At 39.1% G+C, this 18,878-nt stretch overlaps 2 protein-coding genes and 5 non-coding genes across 7 annotated transcripts; 2 read left to right on the forward strand and 5 right to left on the reverse strand.

The window, feature by feature from the left end:
* Positions 1-1,096: 1,096 nt before the first annotated feature.
* Positions 1,097-2,556, reverse strand: mustn1b (musculoskeletal, embryonic nuclear protein 1b). Its single transcript, XM_085405911.1, has 3 exons — positions 2,398-2,556; positions 2,172-2,295; positions 1,097-1,450 (listed from the first exon to the last, which is right to left on the reverse strand). Exons 1-3 carry the CDS (start codon positions 2,404-2,406, stop codon positions 1,335-1,337), a joined length of 249 nt encoding a protein of 82 aa, XP_085262037.1. The 5' UTR covers positions 2,407-2,556; the 3' UTR covers positions 1,097-1,334.
* Positions 1,920-1,991, forward strand: trnae-cuc (transfer RNA glutamic acid (anticodon CUC)). The gene has a single exon. It is a non-coding gene; the product is annotated as a tRNA-Glu (tRNA).
* A 1,435-nt stretch (positions 2,557-3,991) lies between the features above and the next one.
* On the forward strand, positions 3,992-4,063 carry trnae-cuc (transfer RNA glutamic acid (anticodon CUC)). Its single transcript has one exon. It is a non-coding gene; the product is annotated as a tRNA-Glu (tRNA).
* Positions 4,064-5,239: 1,176 nt separating this feature from the next.
* stimate (STIM activating enhance) lies at positions 5,240-18,257 on the reverse strand. The gene is made up of 8 exons (XM_085405909.1): positions 17,291-18,257; positions 14,562-14,610; positions 14,368-14,463; positions 14,142-14,263; positions 13,753-13,865; positions 11,535-11,612; positions 10,990-11,133; positions 5,240-6,216 (listed from the first exon to the last, which is right to left on the reverse strand). The coding sequence occupies exons 1-8, from the start codon at positions 17,514-17,516 to the stop codon at positions 6,103-6,105; spliced, it is 942 nt and encodes a 313-aa protein (XP_085262035.1). The 5' UTR covers positions 17,517-18,257; the 3' UTR covers positions 5,240-6,102.
* Positions 6,966-7,038, reverse strand: trnar-acg (transfer RNA arginine (anticodon ACG)). Its single transcript has one exon. It is a non-coding gene; the product is annotated as a tRNA-Arg (tRNA).
* On the reverse strand, positions 7,783-7,855 carry trnar-acg (transfer RNA arginine (anticodon ACG)). Its single transcript has one exon. It is a non-coding gene; the product is annotated as a tRNA-Arg (tRNA).
* trnar-acg (transfer RNA arginine (anticodon ACG)) lies at positions 8,608-8,680 on the reverse strand. The gene has a single exon. It is a non-coding gene; the product is annotated as a tRNA-Arg (tRNA).
* Positions 18,258-18,878: the final 621 nt, after the last annotated feature.

Raw genomic sequence — 18,878 nt, forward strand, 5'->3', positions numbered from 1 at the left:
AAAGTAATCCGAAAAAGTTGATTCTGTTCATCTGGACGTAACGTTTTCAGTGGGAGAAACGTTTCATCACTCATTCAAGTGACTTCTTCAGTCACAGCTGACTGCAGGTTTGTCCAGCCATATAAACAGTACCTTTACACAATGACTCAAACGAGGCCACTAAATGAACAATGGGCTGTGAGGTCAGTTCCTTGATTATTAATATGCAAATTGTCATGACCATTGATCAACAAACACTTTTCAAAGACCATTGATCAAAGACTACAGATTAACGGGCAAGAGTACCATTCACAGAAAGCTGGAGAATGGCTGCAATCACAGCATTGTGAGATGGGGAAAGATGTCTCTAAATCCTTTAGGTTTCTTGGCTGCCGCCTGGAAACTCGAAACTTTATTTTTTACAGGCCTGAGGTCTGGAGACTGGCTAGGTCACTCCAAGATCTTCCACATCTCGTCTTCATTGTTTTGGCTGAAGGAAGGAGGTTCTTGTGTGGGACTTTACTTTACAGTCTTTTTATGCTCTTGGAATTAAAAAGTGAAGACCTGTCAGAAACTACAAGAGGCTTTTTATCATTTCTCATCATCAGCATTTATGTAAAGATGTGTTTGTCATTTAGCCCAGAAACATAAGTAGACATAATCTCCGCAGACAGTAAACTAGATTTTTGTCTGCTTATTTGTTGTGTTGCAATTTTGGCGAACAACTATTGATGTTGGCTCTTCTCTATTCCAGACCTAGCCAGATCTGGTAACTCATTTTGTGGCACTATGCTGACCAACCCCCACATTTCTATTTGTTCACTAGTTAGGGATCAGCGTTTAAAATACAACAAATGAACATTTATTTTTTTGATACTTAGGGAAGGCCTCTGAAAATCTAGAGATTTGTTAACACATAACTTTAAAAGAAAGAGCTTTACAGTCCTGTACAATAATAGAACATCAGGATTTATCACACATTTGTATTTTGGTGCAGATGTGCACATTTGCATTAAAAAACATTTGTTCGAAAGTGTTTTTTTTTTTTTACTTTTACAATAATTGGATTACAATAAGCAGATTATAATATGTTGAAATAAAAGTCTTAAGGTTGCTTGTCACAGTGAGAGTTTATTTAGGAAAATGCTGAACACAAGTAAAAAAAACAAACATTTTTTTCACAATATATAATCATAGCAATGAACCACATTCATCTGTCTTCAATTAATCTTTCTTACATTTTTCATTAAAGCAGGAAGAAGCACACACTTAAAAGTCTCTGAGTCTGAAGCACAAAGCCAACAGTGTGCATGTTCATCCTGTGCTATTTGTTTGGTTTCAGGTTGCAGTGTGCTTCACTTGCTGAACACACTGGCTCCAGGAGCTTTGGCAGATGTGGGCTGGTCAAGCACGGTCTCCTTTCCTGTCCTCACACCACTGAACACAGATGGAGCAACTTTGCCCGCGCGTTCTGATCACAGAACGAGACAGAGACACAAGACACATGTCAGAAAAACACTCTCTATTTGTGGCACTTCCTCGATTCATAGTTGAGAATTTGACATTCAAATTTTTAATCAGGCACTTCTTAGTACCAGGCACCAACCCCAAAGGAATACTAATCATTCAACGTCATGTCCAAGTAAGCTGCTATTAAAACTATATCAGACTATGAGGTGTTTGGAGTGTGGACATCTAGTACACTTATATGGATGTGTATGTGTGCAATGTTCGTGAGATAGTGCTGTCGTAGGACTTTTTTTCTGTATTTACTTCTTCATAGAGTCCAATGTCAATGTTTGAAGAAGCTATAAAATGTCCCTCCACTCACTCCGACAGAAACCATTGGTGATTTATTATCAAGAAAACTACACGAAACACGGGGAACTCATCGTCGGTGTGTCCTTTAAAAGTGATACATGTTTTCGTAGTTTCAGCTCTCCCTGGTGGTCTAGTGGTTAGGATTCGGCGCTCTCACCGCCGCGGCCCGGGTTCGATTCCCGGTCAGGGAACTCGCTTTTTTTCCCCCCCTCTCTCTCTTTTAAACAATCGGACACGAATACAACACAAAGTCAACTAGTCTGTTTTTACGAGATATACATAGTCATGTTTACGGTCTATGCGCCCATGAGTTCATACTTGTTATTCCAGGAAGACATAATGCCTTTGCAGACAGCAAAGACTTTACTCACCACACTCCACCATGACCTCATAGGTCTTACTCTTAACCTCGCCCTTCAGTCCCAGTTTACTGCGGGCTCCTTTGAGGTCCTCTTCCTTCATCGGTGGGCGTTTCTTCTTTTTTACCTCGCCTGGCTACAGTAAAGAAAATAAGGGCAAATAAAACGTATGTGACTCTCTGGTAAAGCGTGGATTCATTGTGTATTCATTTGCTGTATGTGAGGTGATGTAACGTACCTGTGACATGGCTGTTAGAGTTGGTGCTCTGATCCCGCAGACAGTGTAATTGATTTGTTGGTTGTTATTCTGTTGTGTGTGTGTGTCTGTCCCCCAGACATTATATATAGTCCTGTGTCAGCCTGCAGTGAGTCAGTCAGGCCCCCCCTGCCATCGGTTCCACTGCCTGTTGTCACAGTGTATTATTAGGTGTGATGTGAAGGATAGTACAGCTGGAATGGGGTTAACGATAAGCTTACAGGCCAACAGCTGACAATTTCAAGACACAACAGGAGTGGCAGAAGGCTACACCTCCTCCTCCGGTTAACCCTGCACTCACATCCTCTTTTGAAAATGTCTCTGTAGAGCTTTGCACTTTGGACTACATTAAACTAGTGATCACCACCCAGCAGTACCGCCTTGTAGAGCCAGTTCTTGGGAATCTGCTTACTCAGTTCAATAACTTGATTTAGGCAAGAGGATGTTTCTTGTTGGGATGTCATAAAAAGCATTTTCAGCCAGTTAACCATCAAAATAAGGGCTGGACCAGTAAGAGCCGCCCAAATGTCAATCTGGACCAGTTGTGTTTTCAGTACGCATTCTCTGCCAAATCTGTTCGTATGGACCATTAGGACTTAATATCATGTTACTTTATGCACTCGATCCGGATTGTTTTAAATGCGTTTACACTTTTCTTTTTAGCCTGGAACAAGTAAGCAAACAGTTTAGGCAATATTACTCATTAGACTTGGCATCAGTGTTTAAATTCAAGGTGTGAGCTGTGGGATCATGGAAACACCGACTCATCACTGTTTTAACTCAGTGACACACAGTAAGACTCGTTACTGTTTGTATGTGATTGTTACCCACTTAGAGCAGTCAAAGCAGTTATAGGACTTTTAGCCATCATTTGGATTACCCGTTTGAGATGATGATTATGATGATTATTAAGACTTTTCCCAGTGCGATGTTTAGAGCATCTCATTACGCATGTATGTTTATGCTGGCCCGTTAAATATATCCTTCACCCTTAAACAACTGGCTTGGAGCTCCATCATCAGCATTTAAAACCACAACACTTAAAATATCAAACGCAACAAATTATATGTTTTTGAGCAGAACATGGTACTTACAGTAAAAGTAATAAATAGACAAAAAGTCTTAGACAAAGAGACAAAAGGTGCCTTTTAAATTAAGCTGTTGATCCAACATGTCGTGAACTGTAAAGAGCCCCTAAGAATGGCTCCTGGTGCTTAATTACTGCATGTGTATTTGCTGAAAGCAGATCTATTTCTGGGAACACAATCATTACCGGTCGACTCTGATAAGGAAAGCGTTACCCCTAGTGGTAAACAGCAAGCAATCCCCACAATTAAAGAGATGCTGAAATCATCACCGTGTTGTAATTTTGTTGTATAAACATGGCTTTAAAAAAACAAAACAAAACAAATGCAGATATCAATGAATATCTTTGAATCTCACTTTTATAAAATAAATACAAAGTTTAAAAGTCAAGGTATGAAAAACAGTTTTGGGATGAACATCATCCCCCTTTGTTTTTTTTAACATAAATGCGTTTACACATTTTATGACGTCACACCGTGGTCCCTTTCAATCCCTGGTGGTCTAGTGGTTAGGATTCGGCGCTCTCACCGCCGCGGCCTGGGTTCGATTCCCGGTCAGGGAACACCTTTTCTCTGCCACAACAGAAAGGTAATCCACTACTTTCATTCTGTATCATACCGTTTATTTGGAAAGCATTTATATGATAACTTATTTCCATCAGATGTTGTTCATGAAGTAGATTAAGCTCTGCAAAATACTAAAGCCCTCTTTGTCCTAGTTCAGCTGACAGTTACCATGACTTCTGCACTGTCCCGTACTTTCCCCTTTTTAAAAACGCACAGTCTTTCCTTCTTTACCAACATGCCAAAAACATCAGAATGAAATCATCAGCAGCACCGTAATCATTGTAGTTTAAGTCACGCCTTTTACTTTAAACAGGACCAGCAGTCACACATATATTCAGGACATGCCAGTTTATATACACACACTAGTGTGTGTGTGTTAAATCACACACACAAGCACACCCTTTCTCTCAGCTGCCTGGTCTGCACTTACTGTTTACAGTTTAGAGGTCTATGTACGTCACATTCTTAAGATTAGAGCCTGCTGGATGGTGCTTCATGCCTGAGGGGTGTACTGCAAAGTGAGATTAGTGGTTTAGAAAACTATGTTGAGCATAAACTCAGAGTTTTGTGTCACTAATGTGACTCCATTACTGGACAGGAGCAGGTTATGTTCTGAGTTTCAGTTTAAAAATTAGCAGAAGTCTCACATTTTCACTTACAGCATGTGTTAAGCGCAATGTAGATTCTATGCTAGGGGAATGTATTTCATTTGTGCAAGTTGTTAAGCTGTATCTTAATAAACCACTGAATGAAGTTCCACATTTTTACTGGAGTGTGCATGTACTAATAAGATGATACTAACACAAAGAAAGCCTGGCTGTGTTAAAACTGTCTTCGTAGTATACCCCTCTGGAGATCTCGAGCTCTGCTTAAAACAGTCAAAGAAAACAAAACCGAACCAAAACCAAAAATAAAAAGACTGCTGGTAATTTAACTCAGGCACATTGTTGGAACTACAAAACAAAAACACAACAATAACAAAGGAAAAAAACAAAACAAAAAAACCCCACACATTAGAACGGGGAAAGGCAAAAGCTGAGAAAAATGGGAAATTGTGCAAGAACCTGTTCCCATATTTACTGAAAAAACACTTTTGGGATGAGCATACTCACCTTTTTTGGCCCGAAAGTAAAACACTCAAAACTTAAAAAAAAAAAAAAAAAAAAAAGTACATTCAAGGACTAAAACATACAGTCAGAGCACATCAGTAAAAGAGTCAGACATGTTGCAGTCGTTTGCTTACAGAAAAAACAGTGGCTGAGCTGACATTAGAAGGATGCTGCAGTGCAGCGCTTGCAGTCTTACAGGTTCAACAGTTCAAAAGAGACTTCAGATGTCTTTGTTAAAAGAAATGGAAGATTGCTGCAAGGATTAATGTGCTCCATTCAACTAATGTAACATCACGTACAAGATATACGGTAGAGTCAATACAGTGATTCAAAACCTGACATAATGCTCCTGTTAAAGTTAAAGGGTGTGCAATTGTACACACCGTCACAGACACACGTATAACACAGGCCATGGTGGGGCATCTACATGTGACGACAACAGGACAGATGTTAACGTGGAATGAACACAAGGAATACATCTTTTTTTTTTTTTGTTTGCTCATTTTTGTTTGTTTGTTTTGGGGGGAGGAGGGTGCACTTCGGAAGGATATCAAATGTAACCCAGTACATCATATTTGGCTCTGCTGGAGCCAGTTCAGTTTTCCTATTACATTAAGGATTTAACAGTAACTTCACTCATTGTTTTTCCCAGTGTCCTGAAACACAACACTCACATCATGAGAGCCATGTTTAAAATAAACAATGATAAAAAAATTAAAAAAAAACAAAGGAAAGAAAAATGGTCGACTGCTAAAAAAAAAGTTCATATAGCTGTCCTCCAGGAGCCAATGGTAAAGGAGCTTCAGATACAGTGTATTATTTTGTAATTGAAGGTCACTGATTGAAGGCAATATCACACAATCTGTAGGGGAACGGGGAAATGTACGCAGACTTTTTGATCCTAACAGTAAAGCTAGGCACGCAGGTCAGACAGGGATCCCCATGCGAAGCTTCTTCTTTTTCACCATCTTCACACCAGTGAGTCGACGGACATCGTCTTCATCAGACTCATCCATTTCGTCATCTGCAGAGAAAAGGATCTGAGGAAAACGAAGGAGAGACAGAGATATATCAAACCTCAAAGGTTAGACGAGGTTAACGGTTACATTTAAAAAACAAACAAACAAACAAAAACAAGAAAAAAAAAAAAAGATCCACGATGACTGCCATCATCATTATCATGTTGACTCCCAGGTGCACTGTTTACTCTAAAGTGCTTGATCACACAATGGGGATAAACACAGAAATATTTCTTTTTATATTTGCCCTCCAGATGTTTTAGAGCCCGTTCCCATAAAAGCACAATCATATTCCAATCTAGCCTCACAACCTCATTGCTGATGTAGCTTTTTTTGTTTTTAACCTTGCTCAAAAAAATACATGAAAAGAAAGTCTGTGCACATAAACCTAACAAAGAAGACCTCCCACATAAAACTCGAGCTCCCAAATGAGCATAATACGAAGGCATGATAGCATAATTTTATATTGTCTAATATTCTCACTAAGAAAAAAAAACAAAAAAAACAGTGGGAATGACTGTTTTATTTTACAAACTAACAAAATCTAAAGTAATAGCACAACTTAATACATGAAAAGATCACAAGCCAGCGAGGAGTCGAATTAAAGTTTCACTTAACAACTGTTTAAAAAGCCAATACATGTCTGCATCATTTCATAATCAACCCCTGCTAATTTTGTATTTTAACATGTGGAAAAGGAAACCAAAAAAAAGAAAGACTTTACTGAGTACTACTGTCAATGTAACCCCAGAAAGAAAAAAGAAAAGTTACGAGCCAGCCAGGAGTCGAACCTAGAATCTTCTGATCCGTAGTCAGACGCGTTATCCATTGCGCCACTGGCCCCATGGTTCAACCACTGTGGCCCATCCCCCACAGTTGTGCCCTGGGTGCAAGGTCCACGTGTAGCAGCAACACTTTCTCGGAAAGGGAAGCTAAACTGCACTGCTGTGACCTTTCATGCTTTCAAAATCCATTTGATGTTGTTTCACAATGTAAACACATCCTAACAGAAGCTGGAGTAAACACTACTTCACAAATAAATAGGAGGGAAAAGATGACTGCGTTAAAGGGGACAAGAAACGCTAGACATTAACAGCCAATTAATTAAAACTCATTGTTGCAGCAAAGACAGCACAAATGTGATCCCCTTAAACTGATTTTTGGTTTTAGTGTCTTTATTTTCCTCTGAGTTATTGATTCTGTTACATCCATGTCAGTGGTTGAGAGCAGTGCTCTATCGTGTAAATTAGCCTTTATATGTGCAGTGTTTCAGGTCCCCTTTAAGGAGAGTTGTTGTGTTTTTCATAAAGAGGAATTTGGAGAGTGATTAAATACTGGACTTATGCTCAATATTGTGGTCACAAAATGCCCTAAAATCTCTCCACAGAAAAGGTTACAAACTCCTGAATCTTAAAAGCTAGTCATTGTAGCTTTATTTAACGAAGTTATGCTGTAATTTTACTATAGCGTTAAGTAGGTCAGAGAAAATGTATTCATAGTATGACTGTTCTCATCTTATGCAAGAATAACAATAATTGCTTCTATTATTTCAACCAAATCAAAGCAACCCAGAAAATAAAACATATACGAGCCAGCCAGGAGTCGAACCTAGAATCTTCTGATCCGTAGTCAGACGCGTTATCCATTGCGCCACTGGCCCGCAGTGGAATGCAGTGCCTCCCTACAGGAATACATGCGTTTTACTACAGCTCAGCCCATCCCCCACAGTCTATTGCTCTGCTGACTGCATGTGGTATTCAACAGCAACACACAAGAAGAAGGAAGTAACACAAAGCTTGCGTTTGTCAACGCTGCATGACTGCTACAGTGTTCAAATGCCTCAAAAGTAAGCCTGATATTGCTTTGAGATTGAACATACATACATCAAATATATACAAATCTGTAACACTGCACATGAACTTATAAACAACCACCAATTTTACAGGCCAAAAATCATTTCAGTCAAAGGATAATAATATGTGTATTGATTTCTGAGTCCTTGCTAAGATAACATGAAAATAATAATACGCATTTATACTCTGCCCTACTCTACTTGGACCAGCCGGTTGTTGACTTTGTGGCATGTTTCTAACAGCAAAGTTGCTGAGTGCCCTCTGATGAACAAACATTGCAAAGACTATTTCTCCCATGTATCCTTTACTTTACTTTTTAAATTTTAATCTAACAACTGTTTAAAAATGCTACACCCTGTCTGGATCATTTCATTTTCCTAATCAACACCTGCTAAGGAAACAAGAACACTGCCCCCCCCCCCCCTTCAAAAAAAAAAAACAAAAACAAAAAACTTCCAGCAAGGGACAACAGTCACTGAGTACTACTGTCAATCTAACACCAAAAGGAAAAGAAAAGAAAAAAAAAAAAAAAGCAAAAAAAAAAAAAAAAAAAAAGCTACGAGCCAGCCAGGAGTCGAACCTAGAATCTTCTGATCCGTAGTCAGACGCGTTATCCATTGCGCCACTGGCCCGCTGCAGAACGAAGGAGCCGCCTACACAAATACGTGTGTGTCCACAACTCTGTGGTATGGTAACAGCATGCGCATAACAGTATAAAATTCCAGAAAATCTAGGGACTATCTCATCAACTTTATTTATAAAGCACTTTAAAACAACCACAGCTGACACAAAGTGCTGTACATTGGAACTGTAAAATAAAATTACATGAGATATAAATAAAGAACAAATAAAAGAAGAGTGAAATCATTAATTAAATAACTACTTCAATTAAAAGAGAAACTAAGTCTCACTGAGGTTAAAAGCCAAGGAATAAAAGTGGGTTTTAAGACGTGATTTAAAAGTGGACAGTGAAGGGGCCTCTCTAACATGCATGGGCAAATTATTCCATAATTTTGGAGCCACAATAGAGAAGGCCCTGTCCCCTCTGAGCTTCCTCCTGGATCTCGGTACCTCCAGGAGCAGCTGGTCAGCTGACCTGAGAGACCGACAGGGTATTGTGGGTATGTGGGGATGAAGAAGCTCAGAGAGGTAAGGCGGGGCAAGACTGTGAAGGCATTTAAAAACAAACATAAGAATTTTAAAATTAACTCTAAAAGACACAGGCAGCCAGTGCAGAGAGGCCAGCACGGGGGTTATATGCTCTCTTTTTCGAGTTCCTGTTAGGAGTCGTGCAGCCGCATTTTGAACCAGCTGCAGACGTGAGAGCAATGACTGACTGACCCACACATAAAGTGAGTTACAGTAGTCCAGGCGGGAAGAAATAAAAGCATGGATCACTGTTTCAAGGTGCTGCCTCGAAAGAAAAGATTTTACTCTTGCCAGTCGCCTTAAATGATAAAAACTGGACTTCACCACTGCTCTGATTTGGTTGTCCAATTTAAAATCACTGTCCAACTTAAAACCAAGGTCAGTAACAACAGATTTAAAATAGACTTCCAGGGATCCTAAAACAACAGAGGAGGACTCACAGGGACCACTGGGTCCAAACACCAACACTTCTGTCTTCTTTTCATTAAAATTTAAAAAGTTTAGAGCCAACCAAGCTTTAATGTCATCTAGACATGTCAAGAGAGGTTTTATGGAGATGCCATCCTATCTGTCCTAACATTTGAAAAATGTTATTGAATGAATGATGAATGAATACTGTGTGTGTGTGTGTGGAGAAGAGATATGTAAACACTAGTTTACCAGCTATAAAGTAAACCACTAGTTAGAGGACCACAGTAGCACTGAAACATTTACTGTGTAAATGTCCTGAACAAAAAATCATTATACACACTTTATTGTACTCTGTTGCTTCCATATATGACTTATTGTCTGGAAATATGGGGTAATGCATATAAAACGAACACTCTTCCTCTTTTCAAGTTACAAAAAAGAGCTATAAGAATTATAAACCAATCAAACTATATAGAACCAACTAACATTTTGTTTATTAATCTGAATACCCAGAAATTTTATGATTTAGTTGAATATAAAATGGCACAGATAATGTATAAAGCACAAAATAACTTGCTTTGCCCCAGTACTCAAAAGCCGTTCAAAGTCAGAGAGAGTCAATATGACTTAAGGGGAACAGATTTCTTTAAAAAAAACAAGATAAGGACAAATATAAAGCAGAGATGTGTTTCTGTTAGAGGAGTTAACCTGTGGAATAGTTATGACAGTGATTTTAAAAAGGTGTAGTTCATTTTCCTTGTTTAAAAGTAGAGTATTAGAAAAAAAAAAACAAAAAAAAACAATTATATATATATATATATATATATATATATATATATATATATATATATATATATATATATATATATATATATATATATATATATATATATATATATATATACATACATATATATATATATATCAAGAATGAAAAGAGCAAAAAAAACAAAAACCAAACTCTTGATTCTTTTGCTTTGATGTAGTTACTTATCTTGTTTGTTTTGTTTTTGCTTTGTTTTATTCTTTGCTTCGAGCCCTGTGTACAGGAGCTGCATGCAAAAAGATCTTTTGTTAAAAGGGTTGGGGTAATAAGCAAATGCTTCAGCCAATACCTTTTGATTAGCCTTGTCTCATGCTTTCTTGCTTTGTGGTAATCTTTATTATGTCTTCACTGAGATATTTGAATGCTAATCAATAAAAATCAAATCAATCAAATCAAAAAATGCGATGTACCACTTTTTATTAGGTTTGAGCTCAAAAGAAGATTACTGGGTTAAAAAAAAGAGAGACAGAGAGACACAGATGGACTGAAGAAATGAAAATGGTATGTGTCAGTTGAATCTGTCTCCTTTAGCATTAGCTTTCCAGTTAAACTTACCTCTGACTCCGAGTCATCATGGGAAAGAGCTCTTCTGTATCGCACCTTGCCGTTCCCCCGTGAGTCCTCTTCCCTCTCTTCAAGCTTTGCTTTTGTCCTATGCTTCTTCATTAAGAAATTATCTACTACCCAGAACATTAGGGCCTACGTGACACAGAAAATACAGGTGGATGATTTTTCTACAGAACTGATTCAAGCGGTTTTTAAAAATCCACCAAAACTAGAGAAACAGCTTTTACCTTTGTGTGCATGCAATACAATGGGCACTGATGATTTTGGTAACCAATGACAATGTCTCACTGCACGTTAGTGACACAATATTATCGCAGTACTTCACTCACTTCATTCATGTAATTGTGACTTGTAACATTTTTTGATTTGTTGAGTAACATACATTGTGATTTATCACATTGTTTCAACTACAAACTAGGTCCTCAAATTAAACAATTTTTCTTCCACCCCTGCTAGACATGTAATATTGGTTTTGCAGGAGATGTAAAATTCAGACAAAAAAGAGAAGAAAGATAAGATAAGGGCAGACTTACATTTACGAAGAACGGAACGATGAGCATAACGATGGCCAGTTCCAGGGCAGGATTGTGTATAGGCTTGAGGAGTGCCAGCTGCCACACAAACAAACACAACAAGCACAAATATAATGTTGCACTTAGTGACAGCATTAACTTTTGATGGTTAAACATGCAGCCCATAATATTATTGTACAATGACAATATTATAGTCTTAAATGGGGTCGGGACGGGTCTGTCATATTCAAGCGAAATATAAGCAAATATAAGCAAATGTGCGGCATTTAAGAAAACAAGCTGAATGGAAAACAGCTGCTGCAAATACAAAGGAAAGAAAGAGGAAAGCTGGCAAATCTGCAGACTGTATAGTATGCATAGATAGGCATCAATGAGGCATCATCCCTGTGCTGTAAATCGCGGTTACTACAATTACAGCAGTATTACCGTTAAATTAACGTGTTGCAGATAAACAACCTTTTATTTCTATTTATTTATTTTTTTTAGCTGTAACCCCGTGGTTTTAGACCATTATTTCACGCACAGACTAAAATGAAAATTACTGTTACTTTAACCGGACACAAAACCACAGAACTACTAAATTTTTTTTAAATAAAAGAGGCGAAGACGCCAAAAGATGCTCTCCCACCTTGGATGTGCTCTGCTAGCTAGCACGTTAACGCTGCTGTTATTCGGTGAAATCTGGAGGAGAGGCCACATTTTTACCTCACTGCCGTAACGACACTTTACTCTGAAGGCTTTTTTTTTCTTTCCCGACAAGAAGAACTTTTCTATCATGTATAGAAGTTGTCAACGACCGACGCTCATAGTGAGACGAGGGAAAGGCGGATCCCGCACGTAATTTGCGTAGCTTACGTAGTCACCGCATGGCCTGAGGTGCGTTCATCCCCCCCCAACACTGAGGTCTCAAATAATCAGTGCGCCACAATTGCTAAAGTACAGCACAACAAACTGTTTTGGGCATGAAAAAACTGTCTTTGGAGGCCCAGTGGTTAGGAATTAATGCTTTCAGTGCCCCTGGGTCAAGTCCAGCAGGGGAATGAATGCAATAGTTTCTCAATTAAATGCAAGCTGCACCCTGGGCCAGGAACAACTGCTGCTCACACCACACAGACTCTGAAAACATCTGCAGAGCCAACAAAGGTAATACTGAAGAACCCAGAGTGAAGTTAAACCCGAGTGTACACTAACCCCAGTCAAACTGCCAGAGGCTGACCTTCAGCAGGTAACAAACACAGTGATGGATTACGGACTCTTTTTCTAATGCTGCAATATTAAAATCACAGTTAAGTGCTCTTTGGACAACTTGCTTGGCTGTTAGCTTTGTGCTCATACTGAAACACCCAAAGAAAGATGCTGTGTGTCCTCATCATTTGTGAGATTAATTTAATTATTAAATGGTAATTATGTAAGTGTATATCTCAATGTGAAAGTAAAACTGTTAGTAGCATAACAAAATACCTTCTCCAGGGAATACTTAAAAATATAAATCATTACTTACAAATGCTTTTGAGTAATGACTCAGAAAATGCTGTTTAAGTGTGCCTTATTGTATACACAGTGATGTAGGACCAAGGTTATTATTGTTAAATATAACTAAATAAAACCTGAAACTATATAAATATAAAAACTACACATTTGAAAAAACTAAACTAAAATATAGCACAAAATTTGTATTTGTTGGATTGGTAAAAAAAAATTTAAATTAAAAGTTGCTTCATGAGGTTTAATATATTATTTACTGAGACTTGATGTCGACAACACTGAGTCAACTGCTTTCAAAAAGTGTTGTTTTTTTTTTTTTAAATATCTGTACTGATTTTTGTAGATCTTACCACTGATATATGCCCTCCAAACAATAATTAATAAAGACTAAGACTGAAATTAACATGAATTAAACTAAAACATTTCCAAAAAACTAAACTGAAACTCTGGAAACTAGCTGAACCTAAACTAAATTGTAGAAATTACAAAAATATAATAACTCTCTATAACCATGCTTTACTGTATTTACACAAGTTCTCTGGGCATCATCTTTGTGTACTAAACTTCCCAAATTACTCCTAAACAAACTAGCACAACACCCACCAAAACGTTCAGGTGTAGAAAACAAGACCAGAGCAGCATGCCGAGTGAGAGGCAGGGCTGACCCGTGTAAAGTGAATTTACCTCGCATGTATAGTATGATCATGTACGAAAAACACACTCTTCTACTGACCTGCTTCCACTGGGGGATGAGGAGGACCAACATGATAAGGACTTTCTCAAACATCATGATGAGAATGTAGAGGATACACTGCCCCAGCCACGCTGTGCACTGCACTGGCTCTCCTGGGGAGACAGATGATTGTCTAAAACCATGATTATGTATTTCACATACACACACACACACACACACACACACACACACACACACACACACACACACACACACACACACACACACACATATATATAGTACAAAAATATTAGATGTCACTGCTTTGGTGTTACATAATTGCCAACAGAACAAAGTAAAGCATTGAAAGGGTAGGAAATGGCACTGAAGCGCTATAATAGCAAGGGCAGCTACTGCCCTCCACTGGACATCACAGGCACTGTCCTCACCGTATTCTCCAAAACGCAGGGAGTCCCATTGCCTCCATTCTACAATAGCACTGACGGCTCTTACCCCTGCATAGATCAGCAACATGCCCAGAGAAGCATCTAACAAGAAATTAATGAGGTATCTGGAGGGAAAATGGAAAATTAATGTGAACTGAGTGTCTACAAAGTTAAATTATCTTCATTTTAAAAAGATTACTCTGATTTATAGAGACATCCAAATACTCACAATGAGCAGGGATCCTCCTCTGTGAGGTCCGACAAATAGACATTAGCAAAGTGGATGAAGAGCATCCCAATTGCCTGTTTTGAGGTGTCCAGAAACCTGCACATACACGCTTACGTTACTTCCAAGGCACTCCAGTGGGTCTCATGCGGTTTCTTTGCATAGAAATTAATTTAGCGCTGGCTCGATTCCCTTACCAGATCTTCCAGGGTCTCCTCTCATGTTTGGGCTCCCTGAAGCGCTTCACTGTAGAGGAAAGAGAGTGCCACACAGATAGTGGGATTTTGCAAACAGAGTTGCACACATTCAAACATTCTCTCTTGTTTTCATTAAACAAAGTTACCCAACCCTCCTCTGAGCCATCAAACCTCCAGTGAGCATTTTATTGCTTTCGTATATGAATACCGGTTTATTCTAAGACTCTTGCCGTTGTTGCCCTGATATCAGTCAATTAAGTGAACAAGCGAGAAATCAAAGAGTTTCTAATCAAGCTGACATGAAACTACTAGCTATGAGAGTTTAAGTGAAAGGGAATGGATGCTTCTTTCAAAATGTCGCAAAGGGAGAGAATCAATAAATCAGTGTTAGAAGGAAAACTGTTCATCTAGTCTGCCCAATTTAAAGATACATGAAATAAAGTGGTACAAATTAAGCTATTAGTGAACTGTTTGCTAAGCACTCCTGCTGGGTAACAAACACTAAAGCCACTGTATATGTGCATCGGTGTGACTGTTATTCTGGGAAGCAATCTGCTTCACTCAAGTCTTTGCTTTATGGCTCCATCATGGAAAGTGGACATCAAACTACCTCACTTTTGTAAACTTAAACTAAATGTTGTTGTTGCTCTGTCCAAATATATACTGAGGGCTGCTTTTTACGGAAAACGATGAGCTCAGTTTGTGCTCCGAACGAGTGTGACTTCATAACCAACACACCCCACTTACAGCTGGGTGTGATGTGAAGGCAGACAGAGGCCTCTGCTTCCTCCTTCTGCCCAGAAAAAAAAACAAAAAAAAAACTACTCACTGCTGCGAGGCTGCTGAGCCACATAAAACTAAGGCTTCTCTCATTAGGTCACACAGCTGCCAGTTTGGTGCCAGACACTGGCTGAACCCAATCTTCTGTGCCAGCGTTTCCTTGTCTGTGTTTATGGACATTTGCCTGCCAATTTCTAATGTAAAGCTACCTTAGCCTGAGGTGTAAAAAGAAAAGTTTTACAGTCTGTCCACATGGAGAAGTAAAAGAAGACGAGCTTAATGACAACAAGCAACTAGAGACAATCTAGCGAACAGTCTCATGCTGCAGTAGGTGTCACCAAGATGACATTTAGCCATCACGAGACAAGGACAGCCAAAGAAAAAAGAAAAACTAGATATAGTGTTGCACTACAATCTATGTTGACTACATAAGACAGCATGTTTGATAAGGTTTACTACATGTTTTGTGTGTGTGTGTGTGTGTGTGTGTGTGTGTGTGTGTGTGTGTGTGTGATGCATTTATAAAACTTTTCAGGTGTGTAGCTGAGATCAAACTAAACGTCCAGTCTGAAGAGGTGAAGTGAACCATGAGTGCTCAGTAAAGGACACTAAAAGAAGGCAATCAATGGGGTTGTCCTGCCATTTCATACCCATGCCCCACATTTTAAGTATTACATTACTGTAAGTATTATTTCAGTATTTCTAACTCCCAGTATGAGAGCTCTCTGAGTTATAAAGACATTTATACTTCGGTGCGCTCTTAACATCAGACCCATTAGGAAGGACCCTCATCATGAAATTAAATACAATGCTCATTATGAATGCAACCTTGAAACAAGATTGGTTCAGGTCTGGGTTAATGATGACTGCCACCGGTTTGTGTTGACCAGGAAGGTGCTGTTAGAAACTATGCTACTGCTGCAGACAAATGAGAGGAATGTTGTTGGACTCTGCACCATTGCACATATTATTGTCTGTGTCATGTTGTAATTGTGCGTCTGTTCTGTTTACATTGAGAGCTTATGTCAATAAAGCTAATTCTGATTGTGATTCTGAGGTCGTGAGAAGAACAGAGAATGTTTACAGATGTAGAGAAGAGGGACATGCACAGAGGCGAGTTAAAGGGTGAGACAGAGGCAGGTGATCCAGTGTGGCAACCCCTAAACAACTGAAAGAAGTAGTGTTTTGAAAACTCAGTGATACTTCAGTTTTCAAATCCTATTTAAGATGGTCTCTCTAAATAGTTTATTAAAAAAATAAATAAATAAATAAATAAATAAAATAATAATAATAATAATAATAATAATAAGATGATTTCTACTTCTGAAATCCATATATGCTAGTTGAGACAAAGAAACCTCATTAGTAGCTGTTACTGTGAAGCACCTACAGGATATATAGAGTGACCATCACTTGAGATACAGCACTTTATTTAAAAAACATATTCTGAAACTACTTAGGACAGTTTTCTATCTGCACATCACCCAATCAAAAGAAAGCAACATTTTATATCTTTCTTCCCCACTGCGATTGCTTCCTCAACTGACTGCCAAGCAGAAATGTGAAAACTACAGCAACATCCAAACAAAGTCATTTTCATTTATTTTTGCAAAGTTCAGCAGTATATGGAGTACATGCAGCATGAGAGGTCAAATGTGCCAGGAAATGCAGAGAGGAAGTATTTTTTTTTTTTTTTTTTTAATGATCAACACAGCCAAAAAAGCCCCAACAAGTGACTCTAATTGGTATGCTGTTACAGTGAAGTGAAACCCCTGCATTTAGATTTACACATATTAATGTCGTTTGTCTGGCTCTGTATAGATTTACCTCAACCCTCCCAGCTGAAATCAATATCACATTTGATTATCAGTGTTGCTATTGGATGATACCCGCTTACATCAGCAGCTGGTGTCAGATATCTGACACAGCAGAGCATTAGCCATACTTACACATGAGCGTGCTGAAAGCCATCACAGCGAGAAGACCTTGCAGGAAGATCCCAAAGGAGTCCATCAAGGCGCCGTTCTCGCACCCCCGGTTATTGGGATCTGGTGTCGGTGTAGAAGACACCGATGTATTGGTAAGAGACACCGCGGGCATCCCTGCTCCTCCTGGACCAGCCAGTGCCACCTCTCCGTGCTGGGACAGCATGTTGACCCCGCTTGCTGCAGCCATGGGACAGAAGATCTGGACGTGACTAATTAATAAAGTGAAGAAAAGCAGCAGCAGCCGCTCGGACCCAGTTCTGTTGCGAAGTTGCCGGTCAGCTAATCGATACGCTAAGCAGGACAGTCTTCGGTGAAAGATGGTGACATCCTCTCCATTGAAAGCTCGCACTCATTCTCCTGCTTCAGGCATCCATAGCTTCTTTGTCACTGGACAAGTGAAGCCGTCGGCGCTGGAAGTTGCAACGACGTATAGCGTGGTCCCAACTGAGCCGTGTACACAGTTTAAAACGGCAATGCAACACTAAAAAAAAAAAAAAAAGCTAGTTTAAAGGTACACGCACACAGTGGAGCAAACACTTCCTAGGTCGACCTGGAATCTTCTAATCTGGGAACTAACATCAGCAACAAACATAAGCCCGGCTAAACAGCAAGTGTTTAACGCGTTATACGGACATGTCAGCCACTCTGAGGTAAATTTCAATTGATGGGGAAACCGTCCACCGTCTAGCGACTGAGGTGCTGCTATCGTTATCTACCTAGCTAGCCTCGGAGCGAACTACTGAGTTCAGTTAAGCAAAAGCTTTCAGACAAAGTTATACTTCCTGTAAGGTTTAAAACGGCGCATGTACCGGCATCTCGTGACAGTCGCGCACAATACCAGCTTGTCTGTTTAAAAAGTACAGAAAAATAAATGTGAATAACTGCAGGTCACAGCTCCCGTCTCTTATCCAGCTGCTTCCCCTGCCCAGCAGTGCCCACTCATGTTGACAGACGCTGGGTCACGTGGCGCGCACGTAGCCACAAAGTGCATGCCGGGAAAGGAGGAACAAACACGAGTCGCATAAAAAGTGTTGTTCAGCTTTTATTGCAGTGTTGTCTTTAAATAGCAGTGATAATAATCTTCAAACGAGGCCTGTGCTATTGTTCTGAGCACAAGGGAACTACGAGAAAATTAGTAAACACATAAACATCACACAAACTGAAGAACGTTACATCAAATCGCACGACACGGACTGAAAAAAAACGAGGGGAGAAACGACTTACAAAAGCATGTTAAGAGTATCATCTTGCTTTAAAACTGCCAATTTCATTTAGCATTAGCAATTAAAATAACCCATTGCTGTTAAAAATGTTTTTATCAACTGTAGCTAAACTGACTCGCATCATATACCCAATATTGCAAAGTTTAGACCTATTCTGTGCAAATATATCATGTTGTTTGGGCATTTACACATATGCACAAAGACGATTTTTTTTTTCCCCCTTTCAAATCACCCTGTTGCACTAGAAGATATTTGAATATGTACACTATATACAGACATGCACGTGTCATAATTGCATACCACCATGTAGTGCATGGTTTTGCTTG

The sequence above is a fragment of the Rhamphochromis longiceps genome, linkage group LG5, assembly GCF_057381845.1.
Source record: "Rhamphochromis longiceps isolate RC_006_pf linkage group LG5, R_longiceps_female_GT1.1, whole genome shotgun sequence".
NCBI lineage: Eukaryota > Metazoa > Chordata > Actinopteri > Cichliformes > Cichlidae > Rhamphochromis > Rhamphochromis longiceps.

Excerpts from the sequence above, each read along its gene's own strand:
- mustn1b (XM_085405911.1), bottom strand. Across the intron at positions 1,451-2,171 it reads TGAGGTCATGGTGGAGTGTG|AACGCGCGGGCAAAGTTGCT; the intron begins GTGAGTAAAGTC and ends TTCTGTGATCAG.
- stimate (XM_085405909.1), bottom strand. The coding sequence starts at position 17,516 with ATGGCTGCAGCAAGCGGGGTCAACATGCTGTCCCAGCACGGAGAGGTG. Across the intron at positions 14,611-17,290 it reads GGCTTTCAGCACGCTCATGT|TGAAGCGCTTCAGGGAGCCC; the intron begins GTAAGTATGGCT and ends TTTCCTCTACAG. Across the intron at positions 13,866-14,141 it reads CCTGCGTTTTGGAGAATACG|GAGAGCCAGTGCAGTGCACA; the intron begins GTGAGGACAGTG and ends CTGTCTCCCCAG.